The sequence below is a fragment of the Oncorhynchus masou genome, chromosome 23 (assembly GCF_036934945.1).
Source record: "Oncorhynchus masou masou isolate Uvic2021 chromosome 23, UVic_Omas_1.1, whole genome shotgun sequence".
In the NCBI taxonomy this organism is placed as follows: Eukaryota; Metazoa; Chordata; class Actinopteri; order Salmoniformes; family Salmonidae; genus Oncorhynchus; species Oncorhynchus masou.
The window spans coordinates 25,990,831-26,016,518 of NC_088234.1; the positions used below are offsets into that span (position 1 = coordinate 25,990,831).

Consider the following 25,688-nt stretch of genomic DNA (forward strand, 5'->3'; position numbering starts at 1 on the left):
CCACTGCGAATCTGCACGAAGACTAGGGTGGAGTTATTGTAGGATTTGGGGGAGGTTCCTAAAATATCTGATCTCTCTCCTGTGGTGCCCAGTGTGATTGGTGCTTCTCTTGTGGTCTGGTGTGTTCAGCAGAGGGGAAGAGTGAGATTATTTTTAGTAGTGACTGATGTCTAATGTACACACTAGTTCATACGTGTTCCATCAGAGGAACTGTTAAAATGATGTACTAAAGAATAGGTGTTGAAGATCGCTGATCAAGACCAGGTTGAAATTAGTGATAAACATCTTAAATTCTGTTAGGTTGATATTGAATGCCAATCTGATGGAGTGTGGTATACTAGAAGTTAATGGCCGCTCCGATCTTACTCGGGCTAATGGTCTCTGTCAGTTATCCCTAGTAGTCTGTCTTTTGAACAACAGAAAGAACTGCTTCTGTTACAACTAGCGCATGAGCAAGCTAAACTAGAGCATGAGTGGGTTCAGGAGTGGGCGTTAGAACATGCTAAACTCGAGCATGATCGCGTTAAGTATGGAAAGCAATTGGAATTTAAACAGAATTTGGAGTGCAAAAAACAAGCTGCATCAAGGGTGGCTAGAGTTGGTTAGGGAAGGAAAGCGCTCTGGAGTTTGCTCTGGGAAAGTGACCCTGATTTTCCTACTGTAGGGGTCGCTCCTCTCTCGATCAAGTCCCAGACACATCTGTTGCCAAAATGTAATGAGAAGGACCCTGAGACGTTCTTTTCATTGCTTGAGCGTGTTGCTGACGCTCAGAGTTGGCCTGATTCTGATAGCACTTTAATGTTAGTGTTGAATGGTAAAGCGCAGGAAGCATATTCAGCTCTTAGTGTAGCTGACAGTGTCAGTTCTCTGCTAAGGTTCAAATGGCTGTTACAGATTTACGAATTGGCTCCTGATGCTTACCGCCAACGATTTAGAACTTTAAAAAAAGGCTGATAACTCATGCAAACTCAACATGAGTCTTATCTTCAGTTTAATTGCTGGTGTACCGCCTCTGTGGTTATGACTTTCCATGAGCTGTGTGATCTGATTATGCTAGAGCAATTTAAGGACACAATCCCTGATCATATAGCCACGTACATTAACGAAAAGTGAAGACTCTCTGAAGCTGCGGTTTTGGCGGCGGAGTATGTTTTGACTCAGAAAAGTGTCTTTGCAGAGCCCCGTATTCGGAGTGAGTGGGGACGTTTGGCAAGATTTGGTCCTCGCCCACTGGTTTACGGGCAGAGTTTCATCTAAGGTTGAGCCTGGCTCCCGTGGTAAAGCTGACTTTTGTCAAGAGTGTAACTACTGTCATGGTTCAGGTCATTGGAAAAACTAATGTCCTGTTCTCAGGGCTACGGGTAAATTCAGTACTCGCGCTAACGTTAAACCTAAACCTACGGCGTTAGAGGTGCCGGTCCCACATCTGTTCAGTCCTGTCACTCTGTTTCATGTCCAGGGGCATGTGAAAGTCCCAACGGACCCAGATTGTTTACCTTTCGTTACGGAGGGTTTTGTGTCTCTGTTAAGAAGTAACATGCCAGTGAAGATCCTGAGAGAAACAGGTGCCTCGGAGTCTGTTACCCTTCTCTGCTGAGACTGATTCTGGATAGTGTCTTAATTATAGGAATCGTTTTGAACACTGTCAGTTCCATTGAATTCTGACCTGGTGAAAGGCGAGGACGTTGTAGGGATGCGTCCTTCGTTGCCTATTGAGGGTATCGATGTTATCCTTGTGAATAACTTGGCTGGTGAGCGTGTATGGCCTGTCATGTTCATCTCTAATGGTTTCCTCTAAATCGTCACTTGTAGGGATTCCCGATGAGTTTCCCAGAGGTGTTCTGTGCAGTGATGCATTCCATGAGCTGTGGTGACCTGGTCGCTGTACCGGCTAATGACGATGTTACAAAGAAATCTGTCAATACTTTCCTTGTCATTCTGGTTTCTGTGCCCTGATCTAATCAAGGAGCCATGGGCTGACCCCACATTAGAAGAGTCACGTGGCCACTGTTTAATTTGCTGTCCTGTTCTGTCACTCCTGTCTGTTCCCTTCTGTTCTCGTTATCTTCTTTCCTCGTAAAGGTTGCTTTGTGCAAAGGTTGCTGAGGTCTAGGGAGGACAAGGTTGGCTGGAGCAGTATTTTGTTTGCTTGGTTGGTGTGGTGTTCCAGGGTCATTGGTGGTCCCCGGTTTTATGGGGGTGTGTGTGTCGACCCTCTCACTCGGTCTGCCGAATTCTCGCTTTGCTCTCGTTTTCCTTATTAGGATGACGGTGGGCGGAGCCGGGAGGGTTGTCAGTGAAATGGGACACAACTGGGCCCAGGTGTGTCCTGGTGATAAATGCACATTTTCCCCCATTCATTGATGAGTCTCCACACCAGACACACAGTTGGATTTTGGTTGTGGCATTTTGTAGCTGTTTTTGTTTGCTTGCTTTCGCCCCTCAACATCACATCAATGTACACAACCACTCACTTACACCATTGTTACTTGTTTATAGTTTACTTTAGTTAATAAATATATTTGTTATTCCTTGATCTACACGTCGTCTCCCGTTTTTTTTTTTTTTTTAACGGGCTACGAGCCGGTTCGGGACACTAACTAGCGTTACCCAGAGACTTCCAGTCATTGCGCCATCCGATACAATAGACTTCCAGTCATCACCCTAATGCTAATTAGCATTGGCTTGTGCAACTGCCTCCGACTTCATTACATTCTGGACACAGACAAGTGGTATCCATGAGTTCATCTAACCCTGGGGGAGTCGATAAAAGGGCCTCATGGCCAAAATCCCCAAATTACCCATGAGCAGTGTCTCGGTGAAACTTCCCCCTCATACCACTCTGAATGGACCATAGAGAAAGGTGGTGCCTTGCGGTCTCGATTAAATATGCAGACCGGGATCCTAAGTACTTAAATATTGTACATACAAACTGCCAAAAAAGAAATGTAAAAAACTCCAGGGACTCGTTTTGGCTTGTGAGCACTTCTTTCAAAACTACTGATTGTAATTATACAAAACCTTTGAAGCAACAATTTAAAGCTGTAATCAGAAGTTTAAACAAAGCATTTCCATGCCCTTGCTTCAGTAGAAGGCTGAGGGAAGGGGCTTCAGAAATGTAACCACTCTCAAATTCATAGAGCTATGAATGCAATGACTGACCATCCATTATATCATAACGCTACCAACACTGCTTACACAGCATGGTAACCTAACACCATCACACTAACCAAAGATTTTCTTGGGTGCCTTTGATACATTTTCAGGATTGAAAAATCGCTTTCAATGTGAACTTAAACAAGATAGGTCCATCTTTTTATTTGAAAACAATCACCAAAATAAAAAGCACAGATTGTTTGATCAAAACACAGCATCCTTTACGACTTAAGTGCGACTCGATTCCGAGTCTCAGACTCGAGTTTCCATCTCTGCATTCTCATTGTAAAAGGTACAGAGAGAGAGTTCTTATTTTCAGAAAGTCTAAAATGTGTATTTATAGATAAAAGGAGTAGAACCATAGGTAAATGAATTAATCATTGTGGCAACCAAATGTACTGGCTCTTTTAGAATTAATTCTCATAATGAGATGATATCATGATTCAACGTGAGGTAAGGATGTTCTAGTTCACTGGTATTCAACTCTTACACTACGACATTCGGAGCCCGCTGTCACGACTTCCGCCGAAGTTGGTCCCTCTCCGCCCCCTCATGTCCTTGTCGGTGATTGTTTATCATAAGTGTTTGTGCACGTCTGTCCTGGTGTGCGGCAGGTTATGTACCCACTATTTGATTGTTCTGTTTTCCAGTGGGTTTTCTTGTTATTAAACTGCGCCGTTTGGAAACACAGTTTTTGCTCTCCCCCCTTACACCCTCCCCCCTTACACCCGCTGGCTTTCTGTTCAACCTGATCATTAAATGGCACGCACCTGGTCTTCCAGGTCCAAATCAGTCTGATTAGAGGGGAACAATGAAAAGAAGCAGTGGAAATGGCTTCAATGTCCCGAGTTGAATTTCTAGATCATCAAGAGTGTTATTAACATTGTGCATCTTTTCAGGACCAGAGTCCAACAGCACGACAGTTGTACAGCAGCCCGTGTCTTGAGTCAGTCCAACTAGAAGACATTGAACTGTACAATACACTGAGACCTGTGCAGGAGAAGACCGTGTCTTTAATTTCCTGCACTCTGACATTAGCCCTAATCAGAAGAATACATTATATATATTTTTTAAAAGGGCTATGCATTTCCCAATCGAAATGTACAACTATTGCAAACATCGATCATTTTTAGCACACAAAGTAACTGCGATCTAAAGTTTAAATGCATAACGGATCATTTTCAGAGATATCGCTAACAGCAAGTAAACTGCAATCAAAAAACCCCCAGTTCCACTCACCTGATGATTGATTTTATTAGGATCTCTTTTAGTCCCCATTTGGACTAATCTTCCAAGAGTCCTTAAACATTAAAATTCAATTTATAATACGATCACATAACACACTGTTACAAACAGACATATTGACCAGATAAATACTCCAGCACAACTTTCCTATGTATTGTTTGAATTTATATATTGAAAAGGTTTCTGGTTTGCTCAGATAAATTATTCAATTTCTTTATTGCTCTAAATCAAAATGTTATTTTGCCCATTTCTCTTTTCTGTCTGGATAACACAGATGGTGGACAATCTATTCCTATTATTTACTGAATGTTTCTTACCAACTGAATACTGTTGCGAATAGAGTTTGGCCGTTTCAAATGGTGTATATTATGACACAAAATGAGCATGTATTTTTTTTATTATCTTGTTGATTGATAACAAACCAAAAGCATTGAGCATGACCACAACAAAAATAAATCAGATCTCCACCTTAACAATCCTTGCTGCTTTGTTCTGTGCAATCTGCAGCCTCCTAATTTCACTTGCTGATGCATTTCCCCAGAACAGTAGTTCACCTGACTCTCAATTAATGGTTATTTGCTTAATCTTTCCTGGTGAATATTTAGCCATCTTTCTGATCATACATGCAGTTACATCTTTTTTCATATATATATTAGTTATTAGAGATTACCATGATAAGCAGGTGTCTAGCTGCACTCCGAGTAGTTTGGTTTCTGCCACGTCCTCAATTTGTACCCCTCCCATACTTCATTGTATCCCATGCTGTGTTGGCCTTTTCCTGGTGGATCAGACCAACTTAACTTTGATTTTCTTGGGTGTTTAAAACAAGTTTGTTCCTGCAAACCCACTCCCTGATACTTTCCAAATCTACTTGAGGTTGCTGCACCTGTTGAATCAATTGATCATTTGAAACTTCTTGTTGAAAGTTAACCACTCCTATTTGCCATTGTTTCAATCTAAACCTACAGGAAAGTGTGTGCTCTCAGGCCTGGAAGGAAGCTAAATGAATTATGCTACCGAAGGACAGCAAAGCACACTTCATTGGTTCAAACAGCTGACCAATCAGCCGGCTACCATGCCTTGGTAAACTTTTGAACAAAACTGTGTTTGACCAGATACAATGCTATTTCACATTAAACAGATTAACTACTGAATTTCAGCATGCTTATAGGGAAGGGGACTCAACATGTATGGCACTTACACAAAAGCAATGATTGGCTAAAAGAAATTGCTAAGAAGATTGGGGGGAGCTGTTTTGTTTGACTTCAATACAGCTTTTGATATTATCAAAAACAAATATTTTCTACTGCTGAAAAAACCCAAATGTGTTATGGCTTACATCCTATGCCATATCGTGGATCAATAGTTACCCGTCTAAGAGAACACATAGGGTGTTTTTTTCTCTAGAAGTCTCTCCAACATAATCCAAGATGGCTGCCAATCAGTCTTTCCGTTCCTATGTCTGATCCTTGAGATCCGAGTTGTTTTAATGACCCGATCATGTCTACAGAAGTAAACACTTGATGTGAAGGTGGATGCTGCATATAACTATTTTTAGATCTGTCTCCATTTTACAAAATGTGTTTGTACAAATATGTCTGAGAAAGCCTTTTTTTCCCCTTACTCGAGCTGCTCGTAACTGTAGCCTACACCTTTTTGGAGTTGGCGCGAACAGTCGGGAGAGTCTGTCTGAGCGCAAGGCCTGCTACTCGAGCGCAGGTGCGCACTGAAGGCGAGGAGCGGAGAAGCGGTTGACAGATTGGAAAACCCGATGCACGGTGTGGAAAATCTACGTCGTTGTGCACAACGTCTACTGGTCGTCACCTGTGCTGAAAGACCTCTAGAAACCAGCATGACGTATCTATTACTGTGCCTGCCCTTTACGCAATGCCTTCCTGGAGTAAATAGGCTGAGTGATCAATGGGGTGAGTGAGTTATCGTCACCTTATGACCTACAATTTGCAACCACTCCGACGAGACCATGTTAATACCACCAGGAACTTGGTCTCGCTCTGTAACTGCATTTGTACCACTCTCAAACGCAAGTGGGGCCACACATGATAGCACACTTCCAAAATCGCAAACTCTTGAATGACTTTTTCCCTGTGTCGAAAGACTCAGCTCGTTTCATTAACAATGCGCGCTGGCTCTGCCAAGTCCTAACACATTTTGCTCTCTGGTAATGTGCGACCAAACCCTGGGCCGGTTTAGATACCATTCAATCTACCAACTCCATATGATTTTAAAAACAGCAGGTTTTGGCCTCTTGCATGTTAATGTCAGTCTATTTCCAAAAATAGACATGATTAGAATATGGGCCGATACGACATAATGGTTATCATCAGAACCTGGCTAAAGAAATCTGTTTCAAATCTCTATTGATGGGTACACGTTTATTTAGAACTGATCGGATGAGTAAAGGAGGAGTTGAAATTCAAATCAAATGTTATGTCACATGTGCGGAATACAACAGGTGTAGACCTTGTGGTGAAATGCTTACTTACAAGCCCTTAACCAACAATGTAGTTTAGAAAAATACGTGTTAAGTAAAAAATAAAAATAAAATTTAAAAAAGTAACAATTAAAGAGCAGCAGTAAATAACAATTGTGAGGCCGTGTACAGGGGTACCGGTACAGAGTCAATGTGTGCAGGGCACCGGTTAGTCGAGGCAATATGTACATGTAGGTAGAGTTAAAGTGACTATGCATAGATAATAAACAGAGTAGCAGCAGCTAAAGGAGGGGAATGATAAAAATAGTCTGGGTAGCCATTTGATTAGCTGTTCAGGAGGCTTTGGGTAGAAGCCTTTTGGACCTAGACTTGGAAGACATTTAGAATCAGTGGAAGGGACAATCCCTGGTTTTCAGATAACTTGGCAGGATTAATTAGAAAGAGAAATGTATCTTGGACTCAAGCTAGACATACAAATGCTCCTGTTGACTGGGCCTCCTTCAGAGCGCAAAGAAACAAAATTACAGGATTGATCAAGAAGTCCAAATCAGATTTCTACAGTACCAGTCAAAAGTTTGGACACCTACTCATTCCAGGGTTTTTCTTATTTTTACTATTTGACATTGTAGAATAATAGTGAAGACAAACTACTAAATAACACATATGTAGTAACCAAATAGGTGTTAAACAAATCAAAATATATTTGACATTCTTCAAAGTAGCCCCCCTTTGCCTTGATGACAGCTTTGCACACTTGGCATTCTCTCAACCAGCTTCATGAGGTAGTTACCTGGAATGCATTTCAAGTAACAGGTGTGCCTTGTTAAAAGTTTATTTGTGGAATGTCTTACCTTCTTAATGTGTTTGAGCCAATCAATGTGCTGTGACAAGGTAGGGGTAGTATACAGAAGATAGCCCTATTTGGTAAAAGACCAAGTCCATATTATTTAAAGAAATATATTTTAAACTTTTTTTGGTTACTACATGATTCCATGTGTTATTTCATAGTTTTGACATCTTCACTATTATTCTACAATGTAGAAAATGGTCCAAATAAAGAAAAACCCTTGAATGAGTAGTAAGTGTGTCCAAACGTTTGACTGGTACTGTATCTAAATGCAGTCATAGAGAACCTAAACAACCCTACCAAGTTCTGGAAGATAATCAAATCAGTGTCAGGTTCTAATGTATCCTCTGGCCTTCCTGACCATTTAATGATGGATTCTAATGAAGTGAAGGATAAGCTGATATTGCAGGGGTTTTTAACAAGCACTTCATATCTGCTGGTTCAGGTTTGTTTTATTATAATGGTGGGGCCCATGTCTCTAACATAAGCTTTGTTACAGTAAACTATGATGTAGGCTCTCATGTGAACCATTTTAACTTTGAGCCTATTTCTTATGCGGAGGTCTATAAAGCACTAAAGTCAATAGACACTAAAAGGTCTGCAGGTCCAGACAACCTGGATCCCTACCTCTTGAAGATAGCAGATGATGATATTACTGAACCTGTGGCTCACATTTTCAACTTTAGTCCCTTGACCAATTCCATAGAGGCTCCCAAGTGACGCAGTGGTCAAAGACACTGCATCTCAGTGCTAGAGGCGTCACTACAAACAACCGATTCCAGGCTGTATCCCAACCGGCCATGATTGGAAGTCCCATAGGGCGGCACTCAATTGGCCCAGCGTATTCCGAGTTTGGCCGGTGTAGGTCATCATTGTAAATAAGAATTTGTTCTTAGCCGACTTTCCTAGTTAAATAAAAAATTGGAAATCAGCTTATGTCCTCCTACTACTACTAAATGGTGGAGATCCCTCAGGACGGTAGTGGGGCGGCAAGGAGGAATGGGAAAAAAATTCAGTCTCTCGATGTGCAAAACTGATAGAGACATACCCCAAGCGACTTACAGCTGTAATCGATGCAAAAGGTGGAGCTACAAAGTATTAACTTAAGGGGGCTGAATAATTTTGCACACCCAATTTTTCAGTTTTTGATTTGTTAAAAAAGTTTGAAATATCCAATAAATGTCGTTCCACTTCATGATTGTGTCCCACTTGTTGTTGATTCTTCACAAAAAAATACAGTTTTATATCTTTATGTTTGAAGCCTGAAATGTGGCAAAAGGTCGCAAAGTTCAAGGGGGCCGAATACTTTCGCAAGGCACTGTATATGGTTGGATGACAAGTTGTCCTTTAAAGTAAATTTGGATAATTTTGTGAGGAAGCTTAAATTGAAATTGGGGTTTTATTTTTCTTAAGGCTTGCTTCCCACTTATGGCTAGAAAGAAGCTTGTTTTCTCTCTAATTGATTATATACTTGTTGTATATGCATGCAGCCTCTTCTGTCTTACAGAGGCTGGACTTTGTTTATCATGCATCATTGGGCTTTATTACAAATGCCAAGTCACTCACCCACCATTGCACCAAATGGTAGGTTGGAACTCACTTTATATGTGCAGAAAGTTACATTTGTAGGTGTTCCATCTCTTTCACCACCAGCAGTTACCATACACCATCTGCTAGGTGGTTGCTACTTAAAGTCCCCAGGACATTTACAGTATTACGCAAGACTGCCTTCTCTTCTTGTGCACCAGAGGCATGGAAAAGTCTACAACCCATGTTGTATCTAGATATGTTTGTGCCATTGAATGAATTAAATATTTTGATGGAAGACTGTTTTTTAGGCTGGATCATGTTGTTGAATTGTATTGTTGTATGTTTTAGTTCTGTAATGTATTGATTGTTGCGGCCTTCTTGGCAAAGTCTCCCTTGAAAAAGAGTCTCTGTCTCAATGGGCTTTTCCTGGTTAAATAAAGGTTAAATAAAATAAAGTGGGCATACCCCAGGGAAGCTGTCTAGGCCTCTTACTATTAAAAATGTTTACGAATGACCTGCCAATGGCACTGAGTTAAGCCTGTGTGTCTATGTATGCTGATGACTCAACATCAGCTACCACAGCAAGTGAAATCACTGCAACACTTAACAAAGAGCCACAGTCAGTTTAAGAATTGGTGACAAGTAATAAGATCGTCCTAAATACTTATAAAACACAAAACATTGCATTTGGGACAAATCAGTTACTAAATCTTGAAATTAATAAAGTGGAATTTGAGCAAGTTGCTTGATGTAACCCTGGATTGTAAACTATCATGCTCAAAACATATTTATGCAACGTTAGCTAAGATGGGGAGAGGTCTGTCCGTAATAAAGAGCTACTCTGCTTTCTTGACATCACTATCAACAAAACAAGTCCTACGGGCCCTAGTTTTGTCGCACCTGTACTACTGTCCATTCATTTAGTCAAGTGCCAAAAAGAGGGACATTAAGGTTGGCCCAGAGCAGCACAACTGGCCCTTAAATGTACATGGAGAGCTAACATCAATAACATGTCAATCTCTCCTGGCTCAAAATAGAGGAGAGATTGACTGCATCACTACATGTCTTGTGAGAGGTATTGACATGTTGAAAGCACAGAGCTGCCTGTTCAAACAACTAGCACCTTGCTCAGACACACATGAATACCCTGCAAAACATGGCACCAGGGGTCTCTTCACAGTCTCCAAGACCAGAACTGACTCTGGGAAACACACAGTACTACATAGAGCCATGACTACATGGAACTCTATTCCACATCAAGTAACTCAAGCAAGCAGTAAAATCAAACTTTACTTAAAACTACGCCTTATGAAACGTGGACTGTGAAGAGACACAAACAGGCGCATAGTCGAAACTTACAAATACATTTTACTCAGGAATGCAAAAAAAAAAAAAAAGGTTATTTCAGTCCAGTAGGTTTGACACAGTGAGCCTTCGACAGTGAACTGGGCATAGATATTTCCAGGGCCACTGACAGATAAAATACCAGCGGGATGGTGTAAATGATCAGGCTGGCACATCAGCAGGCAGCGATCATTAGATGCTGCTAAAAGTACATTAATTATCTCAACCGTTTCCTCCCCCAACTCGGTCACTTCCGTTCAACTCGGTGCCTGTCTCTCTGAAACCCACTCATAATTACCCTACAAGCATCTTCTGACACTGCAGCATCTGGGTTGAGGGGCCATGCATATTATAATTTGTCACGTGGCAAATGGAAGACTACTCGAGTCCAATATGTGGCCAAGAAAATGTGACTTCTTTACAATTGGAGAAGTCAAGAAGCTGTCAACTTATTTTAAATGACCAATCTAATCTGTGCTATCGTAAAGCTTTAACATGCGCACTATTTAGCTGTTATGTCATGGGTAATAAGAGTGTTATTGATGCCTTATGTTGATAGAATGAATAAATCTATCCCCTAATCTCACCTTTTATCTTATGGGCTCTAACAAACAGTTCCTGAATCTCAACAACCAGCCACTCAACTGCTGTGCATGTTCCTTTGATCAAGCCACAGTATGGCATGGAGTAAATAAATGAATCACTGTGCCGATGTGTGAAAATTTCTACTGTCTAGGAAAGCAAGATAGATGGCAACACCAACAAACAGGTCTCCTATGGTGCCTGCTGTTAGGAGTCTGAAGCCATCTGTTGCCGTTCGAACGGGAAAATGCAGAATGTCCGATGGTGAGTGGGACAAGTCCACAATCTAGGCTACACAGCAAAAATATATAGACTATCACCCATACGTGACTATCGAAGATTGAAAACACGCAACATTTTCATCCATAGTCTTGAGCATCAGCCCCACAAATAGATAAATCACCATCCCATTCAATAAACCCTTTTGAACCCAAAGTGGCCATCGACTGCCTTTCTTTAAAATGACTATAGCGGCTGCGAACGGGCTTGTTTTTATAACAATACCGGTGTCAACCTCGCAATATTATCTTGCTAACGACCCGCTGTCGTATTCGCGTGGATGTTGTCATCAACCAGAAGCAGGGTATGCCGTCATTTGACCAACATTTTTTCCCCCAATTCATTACTCAAAATGACAGCTCCAAAGCAGACACGACTTTTCACTGTGAAAGAGGCTTTATCTATGTTGGTTGGCGATACGGATTCACACAGTTCCTTGCACTTTAAAAAGAGACGATGTCGAGGTGAGTGAAATGAGGAAACAGCATATATATGTTTTGTGTTGTGGATGTTTGATGCTGTGTTTTATCTGTTGGGCTTAGGTTATGGTTTGTCATGTTTGCTTGGGGCAGATATTCATAGGCTATACAATGCCTCGTATCCTGTCGTGTTGGGTAGTAGATTCCAGTGTAGTGGAGCTCATTTGAGGAGTTGGATATTTTATTTTTCATAGCCAACTAACAAGTTGCTTGTTTTGTACTGTTTCTACCGATGCAATTAATTTGGAAACTGTCCGAGCTTCATAACTAATCAGCTAACATTGGCGAACTCTGCAGTTAGTCTGTCAGGCAAGAAAGCAAGAGTTGATTGGAGGAGAGATAGTGTGTGTGTGTGTGGGTGGAACGGGAGGCGTGTAACTGTATCACCCATTACAGAAACCCCTTATTAGGAAGAGTATGTGTATGTTGAGAAAAAGAAAGGACGGGAGAGAGAGTGTGAGACATTATGTTCCTGACTACATTTGTATCCTATTTGTTGCTCCTCTCACTCTGTTCCTGTAGGTCAGCGAAAGAGAATGAATTGACGTGGAGATTCAGGGCTCAGCAGCAAAAGGCAGGGAGGAAGAGGAGTTAGAGATGACTGGAGAGTGGAGGGAGAGGAAGAGAGTAGAAGAGGAGGTAGAGGAACACGAGGGAGAACAAAGAAGAGCACAAAGTCCCACTATTCACCCTTGTACCACACAGCCTGGGGCTAAAGTGACAGTGGCAGGGGTTTTGGAGTTGTTTATAAAGGTGGTAGGAACGTATCTGTTCCAGAGCTTGTAATGTTTCACAACAATAAAATGGGAGGGGTTGACCATCTTGACCAACTGAGGAGCTATTACAATGTTGGACGCACATGCAGAAAATGGTGGAAGTACAGTATGTGTTTTGGGGGATGCTCAACATTGCCATCATAGATATGTACATTGTGTGGGGGGACCCTGCAAAAGCCCCTTCACAGAAACCGCAGGCGCTGGTCCCAGAAGGCATTCAAAATGCAGCTTGTGTAATTTGAAAGCATGTGAGGTTTGAAGGGCGCGAGAGAGGGTGTGTGGTGTGCATCCTGAGTAGATTCAATGCAAAGAGTGGGAGATGTATAGAAACCTCCATTGTGTGCTCTACGTATTTGGCAACACCTTGCATGATGAGGCCGTGCTTCCAGCAGTTCCATGACATGTTGTAGGCTAAATGCAAACACTAACATGACGGTGTGAAATATGAATTTGTCCTACAGATCTTTTACTCTGTCTGAACAGTTTTTTGAAATGTATCTTTTCTCTCTAATGCTGGTTGCAGTTACTGAGTTGTCAAAGTAGGCTATTATTTCTACATTTTGTGTCAGGCCTGGTATGTACTAAACCTTATTGAGAGAGGTTATCTACATGTTGAAATAGTCTCTGAACAGTTGTTTACATTTTTACAAGAATAAGAAGTGTTGTCAAATTCAAAGCCTACTTTGTGTGGGTTGTGAAATACTTTCTGAATATTGTCCTATGGTCACATTTTGGATACATTTTTTATATGTAAATAATATTTCTAAGTATAGTATATTACACTAGGTACATTTTGAGTGACTAATTTAGTCAAATTTACTACAATTGAAATATTCTAGGGTTGTTAAGTGCAAATATTTTTTGATAGTGTCTATACACAATGGAAGACCAAATGTGTGTTATTCCTACTGACATGAATGTGTCATTAAAGAGGTAGTGCTCTTTAAAATGAAGTTAAGTTGTAATTGACATTTGTTCTTTGTTTTTGAGCCATGTCTGTGTTTGAAATGTGTGAGAAAAATTTGCTTTATCTTAAATTCTCAGTAAGCTACAGCAGCATCTTAGTAATTCTATTGGGGTCTAAAGGCTTAACATGGAAAATTAAGATAATGCTAACTAAATGAGAAATACATACATACAAATGTAGGCTACATCGCCTGAGAATAAACAGTGTAAAAATTGGATACTGACAAGATGGCGGAACCAACAGTGAGAAGAATGATGCTTCCTGGGGAAGATGAGATGAGGTGTGCAGAAACCAAGCGAAGGGTGCCTCACCATTTTTGGCCACCTCGGCTATGATGTTGGCTACTTTGGGGGTGCAGGAGGACTGTGGGGCCAGCAGGGTGGGAAGCAGGGGGAGAACGCCCATCTCCTGGATCTTCTCACTGGCGTCAGCATCTAGGAGGGGAAAGGAGAAGGGGAGAGAGGAGGTGAACAGTTGGAAAAAAAGGGCTTTCTCAATTTGCCTTTCGATGAATCCTTGCATTCTATCCCCTTGCCCCCATCCGAGTCAGCAGGTAGCCTAGCGGTTAGAAGCGTTGACCCGTCAAGGTGGTAAAATCTACCGTTCTGCCCTTGAGCAAGGCAGTTAACCCCAAGCAACAACTGCTGCCCATGCACAAATGATGCAGACGCTGATTAAGGCAGCCGTCCACACCGGTCTGATTCAAAGGGGTTGGGTTAAATGCGAAAGACACATTTCGGTTGGATGCATTCAGTTGTACAACTGACTAGGATTTGCCTTTCCCTTTTGAAGGAGAAGATCCAAGACCCTGCACTCTGTCCTTCTCCAAAGCTTTTTGAAAACAAGGCAAGTGGAGAGGACGTATGGATGAGCTGGGCAAGGTGAAGCGGATAATCCTTTTCCATTCCATCCAGGTCGTTCAACATGTTGGGCTATTTATGATCATCCCAAGCCAGGCTCCATGAATAAAATGACTAGCAGTTCGAAAATAGCGCAGCCATTAAATTATTATTGTAACCAAATAAAAAATGTATTATTAGGCTCCGGGTGGTATCAGAAAAAGTGTGCAGGCATTTTTTTATTTTCTTGGTCAGCACCTCACCCAAACAGAACAATCACTTGCCAATGCCAAGAGACAGGAAGTGGGTGGGTTGTGCTGCCAAGTGCAGTAAAACATTAAAGCTACAACAGTAAACACAAAGCTAAAAGACAGCTGAGGATGCAGATAGCCAGCAACTCAATTAACTTAAAAAAACACAAATAAGGCCAATAAAATGCTCAAACAACAAGATACTGGATAGGCCGAGCCCAAACAGGCAGATGGTTATGTTACTCAAACTAAGGAGGACGGACAGATGTGAATAAGGCTGGCTGAGATGGGCCTTGCACGAAAACAAATGTGAGCCTGGTGACTAGAACGTTAGATACTATATGTTCTCCATTTTCTTTGGATATTTTCTATGGTTTTGATAGTCACACAGAGGTCGACCGATTAATCGGAATGGCCGATTAATTTAGGGCCGATTTCAAGTTTTCCTAACAATCGGAAATTGGTATTTTTGGACAACGATTTGGCCAATGTTTTTTTTTTTTTTTTTTTTACACCTTTATTTAACCTTTATTTAACTAGGCAAGTCAGTTAAGAACACATTCTTAATACCACTGACGGACTAGGAACAGTGGGTTAACTGCCTTGTTCAGGGGCAGAACGACAGATGTTGTACCTTGTCAGCTCGGGGATTCAATCTTGCAACCTTACGGTTAACTAGTCCAACGCTCTAACCACCTGCTTTACATTGCACTCCACGAGGTGCCTGCCTGTTACGCGAATGCAGTAAGAAGCCAAGGTAAGTTGCTAGCTAGCATTAAACTTATCTTATAAAAAAGAATCAATCATAATCACTAATTAACTAAACCTGGTGGTTGATATTACTAGTTTATCTAGCGTGTCCGGTGTTGCATATAATCGATGCGGTGCGTATTCGCGAAAAAGTCTTACTGAGCGATGGTAGGCATTCATTCAAACAGCACTTTCGTGTGTTTTGCCAGCAGCTCTTGCTCAGCTTCAAGCATTGAGCGGTTTATGACTTCAAGCCTACCAACCCCCGAGATTAGGCTGGTGTAACCGATGTGAAATGGCTAGCTAGTTAGCGGGTGCGCGCTAATAGCGTTTCAAACGTCACTCGCTCTGAGACTTGGAGAGGTAGTTCCCCTTGCTCTGCAAGGGCTGCGGCTTTTGTGGAGCGATGGGTAACGATGCTTCGAAGGTGGCTGTTGTCGATGTGTTCCTGGTTCGAGCCCAGGAAGGGGCGAGGAGAGGGACGGAAGCTATACTGTTACACTGGCAATACTAAAGTGCCTATAAGAAAATCCAATAGTCAAAGGTATATGAAATACAAATGGTTATAGAGCGAAATAGTCCTATAATTTCTATAATAACTACAACCTAAAACTTCTTACCTGGGAATATTGAAGACTCATGTTAAAAGGAACCACCAGCTTTCACATGTTCTCATGTTCTGAGCAAGGAACTTAAACGTTAGCTTTCTTACATGGCACATATTGCACTTTTACTTTCTTCTCCAAAACTTTGTTTTTGCATTATTTCAACCAAATTGAACATATTTCATTATTTATTTGAGGCTAAATTGGTTTTATTGATGTACTACATTAAGTTAAAATAAGTGTGCATTCAGTATTGTTGTAATTGTCATTATTACAAATAAAAAATAAAAATAAATGATTGAAAATCGTCCAATTAATCGGTATCATTTTTTTTGGGGTCCTCCAATAAATCGGTATCGGCTTTGAAAAATCATAATCGGTCGACCTCTAACCTCTAAGCGCCTTACCTATCAGAACTCGTACATAATCTAGAAGGATCCACTAAATATAACCCATTAGAGGGCAAATGTGTCAATGATGTTTTGAGCGTGGAGTTAATCTACTGGAAATGTCAGAATTCTGACTTCAGTGATTTGACCTTGTTTTAATCAGTTCCCAGTAGTCTTGAAAGCACCATAAACTTGCATCTGTCCTGTACTGTGCATAAGGTCCTGAAGGGTACCCTCCAGCAATGTCACAGTCTGAGGAGTGTGGGTCAAACTTACTGTTGTGGGCCAGTGCTTTGAGCAGGCAGTCCAGGCAGCTCTCCACACTGTCTGTGGTGCTGTCAGCTGAGGCAAGCTTCAGCTTCTTCAACGCATCACTCAGGTTATCTGCTGGGAGAGGGGGAAAGTGAAAAGATGAATGGGCAGTGGTCCTGACCTCAGTTTACTCCTAGGTCTTAGGTAGCCTACACTGTTTTTATCAATGGCTGGATGGCAAATTTGACCACAGCTGCTACCTTGAGCCATACAGTATAGAGCAACCCACAAGTAATATCACACAGTTTAAGAGGCATATGAGAAGACGTATAGGCTACACTAAATTCACCATCCATAATTTTGTCAATGTCTGAATCTGACTGTTGAATAGTCACCATTCGCCGTCCTCTGCCAAGTATCCTGCCCCGAACCTTAGTCACTGTTACTAGCTGGCTATCACCCAGTACTCTACCCTGCACCTTAGAGAATGCTTTGCCCTATGTACATCGAGCCATTGAACACTGGTCACTTTAATAATAATGTTTACATACCGTTTCACCCACTTTATATGTACAGGGCATTCGGAAAGTATTCAGACCCCTTGACTTTTTCCAGTTTTGTTACAGCCTTATTCGAGAATGGATTACATTTGGGGGTTTTTCGCTCATCAATCTAAACACAATACACCATAACGAAGAAAGCAAAAACAGGTTTATAATTTTTTGCAAATGTATCACATTTACGTAAGTATTCAGTGATGTTGCCAGGTTCCCTCTAGACGTGATGCTTGGCATTCAGGCTAAAGAGTTCAATCTTGGTTTCATCAGACCAGAGAATCTTATTTCTCATGGTCTGAGAGTCGTTTAGGCACTGTCATGTGCCTTTTACTAACGAGTGGCTTCCGTCTGGCCACCCTAACATAAAGGCCAGATTGGTGGAATGCTGCAGAGATGGGAGAATCTTCCAGAAGGACAACCATCTTCACAGGGGAACTCTGGAGCTCTGTCAGGGAGACTATCGGGTTCTTGGTCACCTCTCTGACCAAGGCCCTTCTACCCAGATTGCTCAGTTTGTCCGGGCGGCCAGCTCTAGTTCCAAACTTCTTCCATTTAAGAATGATGGGAGGCCACGGTGTTCTTGGGGACCTTCAATGCTGCAGAAATGTTTTGGTACCCTTCCCCAGATCTGTGCCTCGACACAGTCCTGTCTCGGAGCTCTACGGACAATTCCTTCGACCTCATGGCTTGGTTTTTGCTCTGAAATGGACTGTCAACTGTGTGACCTTATATACCAGGTGTGTGTGCCTTCCCAAATCATGTCTAATCAGAAATATCTCAAAGATGACCAATGGAAACAGGCTGTACCTGAGCTCAATTCCGAGTCTCATCGCAAAGGGTCTGAATACTTATGTAAATAAGATATTTCTGTTTATTATTTTAATAAATTTGCAAACATTTCTAAAAACCTGTTTTCGTTTCGTCATTATGGGGTATTGTGTGTAGATTTGAGAGAAATTGTTTTAATCCATCTTAGAATAACGCTGTAATATAACAAAATGGGGAAAAAGGAAAGGGGTATGAATAATTTTAGAATGCACTGTACTCAAGTCATGGCTAATCCTATACAACTACTGTTGTACACCTTCAATATTCATATACTGTCTATACGCACCATTCCGGACACTGACATTGCTCATTCTGATATTTCTTAATTTGACCTTTTTGGATTATATGTGTATTGTTTTTATACTGCTATGTATTATTACTGCACTGTTGGAGCTAAAAACAAGCATTTTGCTGCACCTGCGATATCTGCAAATATGTGTACGCCACCAATAGAATTTGATTTGATTTGAATAGAAATGTGTCTCAAAACAAGAGGCCGAAAAACACTTCTGTAGCGTTATCACACAATCAGAGACTGAAAGGTCGACAGACAGACAAACTGACTTAAAACCAAAGCCCTTCTGGCTCCTCCTGCATAAGGATGCACACAGCTGTGTGCCGCACCATCACTTCCACGGTTCCATCTCCCTCCATTCTCCTTCTCAAATGGTGGCTCTAGACAACACTGTGACAGATGGGACCACTGCTGTATGACCACAGTATAAATCAGGACATGAGCAGTTGTAGAGCTCATCCCTGAGGAGCTCTACAACCGTAGGCAGAGCTGACATGTGGCAGTGGGCATCAGACCATTAGAACTGCATCAACAAAACATTGGGTAAACAAGAGCATGTCAACGCAATAATATTGTATGGATATGAGTTCAAGTCATGATGGGAACTGCCTCAGTCACAGGCAGTTCTTTGATGGGTCCTTATCATAATGGGCATTCTCTGTCTAAGCAGTGCGCCTGGTATGCTGGGCCAACTCTAATAATTATTTAGAGATTTTGACATCCAGAGCTGTTACAGAGCTCAGTTAATGGGCTGCCCCAGGGGAAGAGGAGCTGAGGTGACAGCCACACACTCACAGAGAGGGTGGGTGGGTGAGTGAGTGAGTGAGTGAGTGAGTGAGTGAGAGTGAGTGAGTGAGTGAGTGAGTGAGTGAGTGAGTGAGTGAGTGAGCAAAGACCCTGACATTCCCCCTCCCACAGATGGTCTCAAATGTGTGCAGTGAGGATTTTGGATTAAACCGTGTGACAATTTTAAAACCAGTCAAACGAGTTGTTTTTTTTTTTTCATTTTCCAGCCTGGCCTCCATTATATAATGGATTTTTCTTGCCATTCAGATTATGGTATCAGTCGGGGTCCCTCCCTATGGCTAATAAGGCCTGAGTGACGCATTATCGTAACACAAGACATGTCATGAAAATGTTAGAAACATATAACAGGCCATGTTTGCATAAAGACTACACCTGTCAATTACCCATAACTAATAAGTCTAGCTTGCTGTGCCTATTGATGATTCTACCCACCAGTCTTCAATCAAAGCATTGATAAATGCAATGAATTTAGTGTGTTACTGCTTGGCTGGAGCAAAAGCCTGCACCCACATTGACCTTCAGGGTAAGATGCCCAACCCTGTCCTATAAAGATATGTCTGTGGATGGATGGGTTCATCTGACCTCCTTTCTGAAGAATCACATAATGGAAAATTCTGGAGGCTAGTACAAAATATACCCCAGTGTAATCAAAAGCCTGCACATTGTATGGATATACAAAATGAGAGTAGATACATTACTCCCAAAAGAGAGCATCTTCAGTCAATGCATGTCTCTTACTAAGTGTCAGGCACACAATTACTATAAAAGGCGACATGAACAGCTCGATTCGTCAGTATGTGAGTGTAGGACTATTGCATAACAGTGTGATATTGATGGCATACATGTCTGCGCTGACCACAGTGCAGTACCCTGATGATAGTAAACAAGTAGTACGGCTGTCAACATGTACGCATGTGGTAATGTGGTAGTAGCTAGAATTTGTGTTTAACTGAATAATCCGTAGTTGAGGATTCAATTCAACAAATTCCATACGAGGCTCGAGCTGAAACCAAAAAAAAACAACGCTGGCAGTATGGCTGTCAAGAATGCAGGTTCTGTCTAGCAATGTTCGTGTTACATAATGCCATTGCATGGGCAAGCGAGCAGATAGCTTCCCGTTTCCTCCATCCACCCCACCTACTCGAATGAATCAAGAACTCAAGACACAGAGTGCGGTCTTCTAGTTGGCTGCAAACATGGGACATATTTAGTTAGTTAGTTTGGCTAATTACGATACGCACCCACCTACCTTACATGTGTGGGCTACTATGTACACGTCGGGTCTGTGTAATCTGTACAATAATTGACAACTGGATGACGTATGATTCAGAAAGTGTCGCTACTCACCCATTTGGCTACTGTAGTGCGCGTGATAGTCCCAATCAGTTTCGAATTAGGATGCGCCCAGAAGGCTGTCAAATGGGTATTCACAGCAACAACAAAAAATATATATAAATTATGTGTTGGTCAACACTTGATTTTATATTATTTGAAGTCGCTAGATTGCTAGCTGGATGGTCAATCAGATATCAAGGCCCACCTTAGCTAACCCACGCCGTGTCGTACCCGGCAATACTAGCAAGCCACAACCTCACCCTCCCAGATGGCGCCGGGGATGCTTGCAGCGTAGCCTATCGTACGACCCCGAACTCACAACTACGATGGTATGGTTGTGTAATTTATCCGCTGGTAATATTGATCCACATCGACGTCAAAATTCGCTACTTCAACCACAGAGTTTTGCTCCAACACTACAAGAAACGCACTTCCTATACTTGCTCGCTTGCAGTTGCGGCACAGAATCCATGCACAAGGAATAGCAGCCTTGCAATTGCTTGCAGTTGATTGGTTATTGGCCTGTACATAAGATCTCGTTTTCCACGATTATTGGCCAAAGTCTGTGTCGTTGGCTCGTGCCACGCCCTAAAGTGTTAAAAATGCCCACCTTTCAAGTCACATCCACAATCCATAGCAATTAAATCACACAAACAGAATTGTAGCTACAAAGTTTGGTCTGGTTGCTCCTTCACTGGAAAACTAAGGCACTCTTTCATTGGACTATCTGGGTTAGGAGGGATTGGACCATAGAAATAGAATTGATAGAAATTAGAATGTGCTGCTGTCTTTTGGATTACCAAAATCCATGACTGGGAACGGTCTGAAAATCAATTTTCCTGAGAAGGGCAGAGATGTATCCATATGTAATTTTACTGGGCAGAGGTTTTGTATCCATATGTATTTTTACAGCTGTAGATTGTTACTTTCAACATTTCCCCCTTTGTAAATAAATTGAATTAAAGTTTTGAGCATGTCGTTTGAGCGTGTTGTTCCGGCTAAAATAGCCAACCTGGCCCATCCCTCACTACTGTATTTATACAGTAAATCTAATAATTATAAAATGACTGTTTTGCAGATTTGAAAATGTACATTCACAGAAATACTACATTATACATGAAATTCACCGCTCACACAGACGATACCAGTTTCCAAATTCCCACCCACACATGGGAGATGGGTTGCGTAACGTTCAGTACAACAGAACGGTGTGCAACATTGAAATCAACAGAAACGGTACGGTACTGAATGACCAATTGAAACACGTTGTGATTATGGTGTCCCGGGGGACTATTATAATATGGTGTCCCATGGGACCTATTATAATATAACGGTGCGCACCGTTTTGGTGAAAACGTGCCGTTCAGTAAAAACCGTCACGCAACGTAGCAAACGTTGAAGTGAACTGAATACACCCCTGATGTAAACTACCCTATGTGTTACTCCCATCTAGCGGTGTGTTTATTAACACGCAGACCAATGTTTTCCATCTCTGCAGGTTCAGTGTAGACTGGCTGACCGCAGAGGGGTATCCTAGGAAGCAAACAACATCTACTTCTAAAGCTAAACAGCTTTTGTTGCGTCACATTCCAGCTCAGTCTTCATCCGTTCTATGACGGTGGATATTGCTCGTCCGCCTGTCGAACTCTAGCAGGTACGGCGAGTGCATGTTGTATATGGATAGTCGAACTCAGAACTCTTCATTTCTTTTACCAAAAAATATAGCAGTTTTGAATTTTCCTTAAAAATGCTGTCACTGCAGTAATTTGGTCGCAATAATTGCAGAATATCTGCAGTGTACTGCATTTTAATTTCAGTTCAACTGCAAAGAAAAACGGTGTTATGTTGGACGCAGTATTTGCAGTATACATTTTTTTCGTACGTGTTCAGACATTGCTGAAACATCAATCCACGAGAAACTCAGTGGAACATTTGCATTTGTGTGTAAAATAAAAGTTGTCTTGCAAATTCAGCAGGCTACGGTGTGAAATAAGCTTTCAGAAGTACCGTCTTTATTTTATTACTTAACTTTAATGCCGTCTTTGTGCTTTTGTAACCGGTGTGAAATGGCTAGCTAGTTAGCGGAGTGCGCGCTAATAGCGTTTCAATCGGTGACGTCACTCGCTCGCAGACCTTTAAGGAGTTGTTTCCCTTGCTCTTCTGTGGAGCGATAGGTACCTATGCTACGTTGGAGATTGTTGTCGATGTGTGCAGAGGGTTCGGGGCGAGGAGAGGGACGGAAGCAACACGGTTACACATTGCGGTGCTTCTTAATGCACAAACATCACTCCTATCAATATATACTATATATATACACTATATATATATATATATATAAGTATGTGGACACCCCTTCAAATGAGTGGATTCGGTAATTTCAGCCACACCCATTGCTAACAGCTGTATAAAATCGAGCATAATCCAGCAGGTCGTTTTGTCAAATTTCTGCCCTGCTCGAGCTGCCCCGGTCAACTGTAATTGCTGTTATTGTGAAGCAACATCCGCTCAGCCGCAAAGTGGATGGCCACACAAGCTCACAGAACGGGACCGCCAAGTGCGGAAGTGTGTAGCATGTAAAAATCGTCTGTCCTCGGTTGCAACACTCAGCACAAGAACTGTTCGTCCAGAGCTTCATGACTACCTCTTTCCCTACTGTATTTATTTTATTTATTGATTTATTTATTTTTCTCCATTGCACCCCATTTTTATTTTTACTTGGCACATTCTTCCACCGCAAATCTACCATTCCAGTGTTTTACCTGCTATATTGTATTTACTTTGCCACCATGGCCTTTTTTTTGCCTTTACCTCCCTTATCTCACCTCATTTGCTCACATTGTATATAGACTTGTTTCTACTGTATTATTGACTGTATGTTTGTTTTACTCCATGTGTAACTCTGTCGTTGTATGTGTCGAACTGCTTTGCTTTATCTTGGCCAGGTCGCAATTGTAAATGAGATCATGTTCTCAACTTGCCTATCTGGTTAAATAAAGGTGAAATAAAAAAATAAAAATTGGTTTCCAAGGCCGAGCAGCCGCACACAAGCCTAAAATCACCAACGCTCAATGCTAAGTGTTGGCTGAAGTGGTATAAAGCTCGCCTCCATTGGACTCTGGAGCAGTTGAAACGCGTTCTCTGGAGTGATGAATCGCGCTTCACCATCTGGCAGTCCGACGGACTAATCTGGGTCTGGTGGACGTCAGGAGAAAGCTACCTGCCTGAATTCATAGTGCCAACTGTAAAGTTTGGTGGATGAGGAATAATGGTCTGGGGCTGTTTTTCATGGATCGGGCTAGACCTCTTAGTTCCAGTGAAGGGAAATCTTAACGCTTCAGCATACAATGGCATTCTGGACGATTCTGTGCTTCCAACTTTGTGGCATCAGTTTGGGGAAGGCCCTTTCCTGTTTCAGCATGACAAGGTCTCATCGCCCAACATAACTGCTTGACCTCACTAATGCTCTTGTGGCTGAATGGAAGCTAGTCCCCACAGCAATGTTCCAACATCTAGTGGAAAGCTTTATTATATATTTGAACATTACCATTTTTTTTACCCCTTTTTTCCCACCCCAATTTTGTGGTATCCAATTAGTAGTTAGTCTTGTCCCATCGCTGCAACTCCCGTACGGACTCGAGAGAGGCGACGGTCGAGAGCTGTGCGTCCCTCGAAACACAACCCCTCCAAGCCACACTGCTTCTTGACACAATGCCCGCTTAACCCAGAAGCCAGCCACACCAATGTGTGACCGTGTCAGCGTGTATGCGCCTGGATGGCCACAGGAGTTGCAAGAGCGCGATGGGACAAGGACATCCCGGCCGGCCAAACCCTCCCCTAACCCAGACGGCGCCAATTGTCTTCCGGTCGCGGCCGGCTGCGACAGAGCCTGGAACCGAACCAGGATCTGTAGTGACACAGCAATGTAACCGATGTGAAATGGCTAGCTAGTTAGCGGGGTGTGCGCTAATAGCGTTTCAATCAATGACGTCACACGCTCTGAGACCTTGAAGTAGTTGTTCCCCTTGCTCTGCAAGGGCCGCGGCTTTTGTGGAGCGATGGGCAACGATGCTTCGAGGGTGGCTGTTGTCGATGTGTGCAGAGGGTCTCTGGTACGAGCCCAGGTAGGGGCAGAGGAGAGGGACGGAAAGCTATACTGTTACACTAGCACGACGATGCAGTGCCTTAGACGGCTGCACCACTCGGGGCAGCCAAAATTACCTTTTGTTAACACCAAAAAAACAAACATTTGTTTAATACAATATCAGTCATCTTCCTCACATGAAGGGGATGATGAAGCAATATTTGCAAGAAGAAGGGAATCTGATTTTATTGGTCCTCAACTCATGGCTCAGTCATTTCTTTCAAGGTAGCCTAAGTGGAGTTAAATGTGAGCTAATCTGCCCTGGAGTAGGTACATTCTAAAGGATTTGCTGCCATAGAAATGTACCTTGTTAAAAGGTTGAACTCCGTTGACCAAATTTACCTCTAACTCCTCAAACTGTCTCTAAGTTCTACTGACTGAAACCAGGGTGAAAGAGGAAGAGAGGAAAATATGCCTCCCTCTGCAGGTGGCATTGTTTCACCCTCAAAGCAAGGAGTTTTTTTATAGAGGTCAATGAGTGTCAAATTTGGTCAACAAAAAAATGAATGGTTTATTTGCTACGAGAGGTTTATTTGATCGAATCAAAGTTTTACGAGTGTTACGAGTGTACTGATTATAGGTAGGACATGTAACATCCCGGCAACTTTGAGATGGCTATGCATATTTATGGCATGAGGCTAGTATCATAGCATCTCTCTCCAATGACTGCAAGTGATTTGACGTCAACTACCCTCGAATCGAATATTCAAAAAAGGATTGCAATAAGGAGATTTATCTGTTGTGAAGTAGGCTCAGTAACATGAGGACGCGATGGGCATAATTAAGGGAAAGTTTACTCGGCAAGCTTAGCATTCCATCACAGCGTACATCATCACATGCATACTCAAAATCTAATTTTATTTGTCACATGCGCCGAATACAACAGTGAAATGCTTAGTTTTTAAAAAATCTAATCTAATCACAAGAAATGTAAATGACAATATCAAGGCTATATGGCGGAGGTACAGGTTAGTTGAGGTAT

The 25,688-nt window shown here is 42.1% G+C and overlaps 1 protein-coding gene across 5 annotated transcripts in view; it reads right to left on the reverse strand.

Moving 5' to 3' along the window:
• LOC135510629 (rap1 GTPase-GDP dissociation stimulator 1-like) overlaps positions 1-21,061 on the reverse strand; it is a 58,035-nt gene extending 36,974 nt beyond the window's left edge. For 2 of the 5 annotated variants that reach the window (XM_064931702.1, XM_064931697.1), the window contains exons 1-3: positions 20,578-21,061; positions 16,768-16,878; positions 13,969-14,091 (exon numbers count right to left, since the gene is read on the reverse strand). In XM_064931702.1, the coding sequence (XP_064787774.1) occupies positions 13,969-14,091; positions 16,768-16,878; positions 20,578-20,581 (238 nt within the window). In that variant the 5' untranslated portion in view covers positions 20,582-21,061. The remainder of the gene's footprint in view (positions 1-13,968; positions 14,092-16,767; positions 16,879-20,577) is intronic. The other 3 variants (XM_064931700.1, XM_064931698.1, XM_064931699.1) reach the window with 3 other exon arrangements.
• Between the last annotated feature and the right edge of the window lie 4,627 nt (positions 21,062-25,688).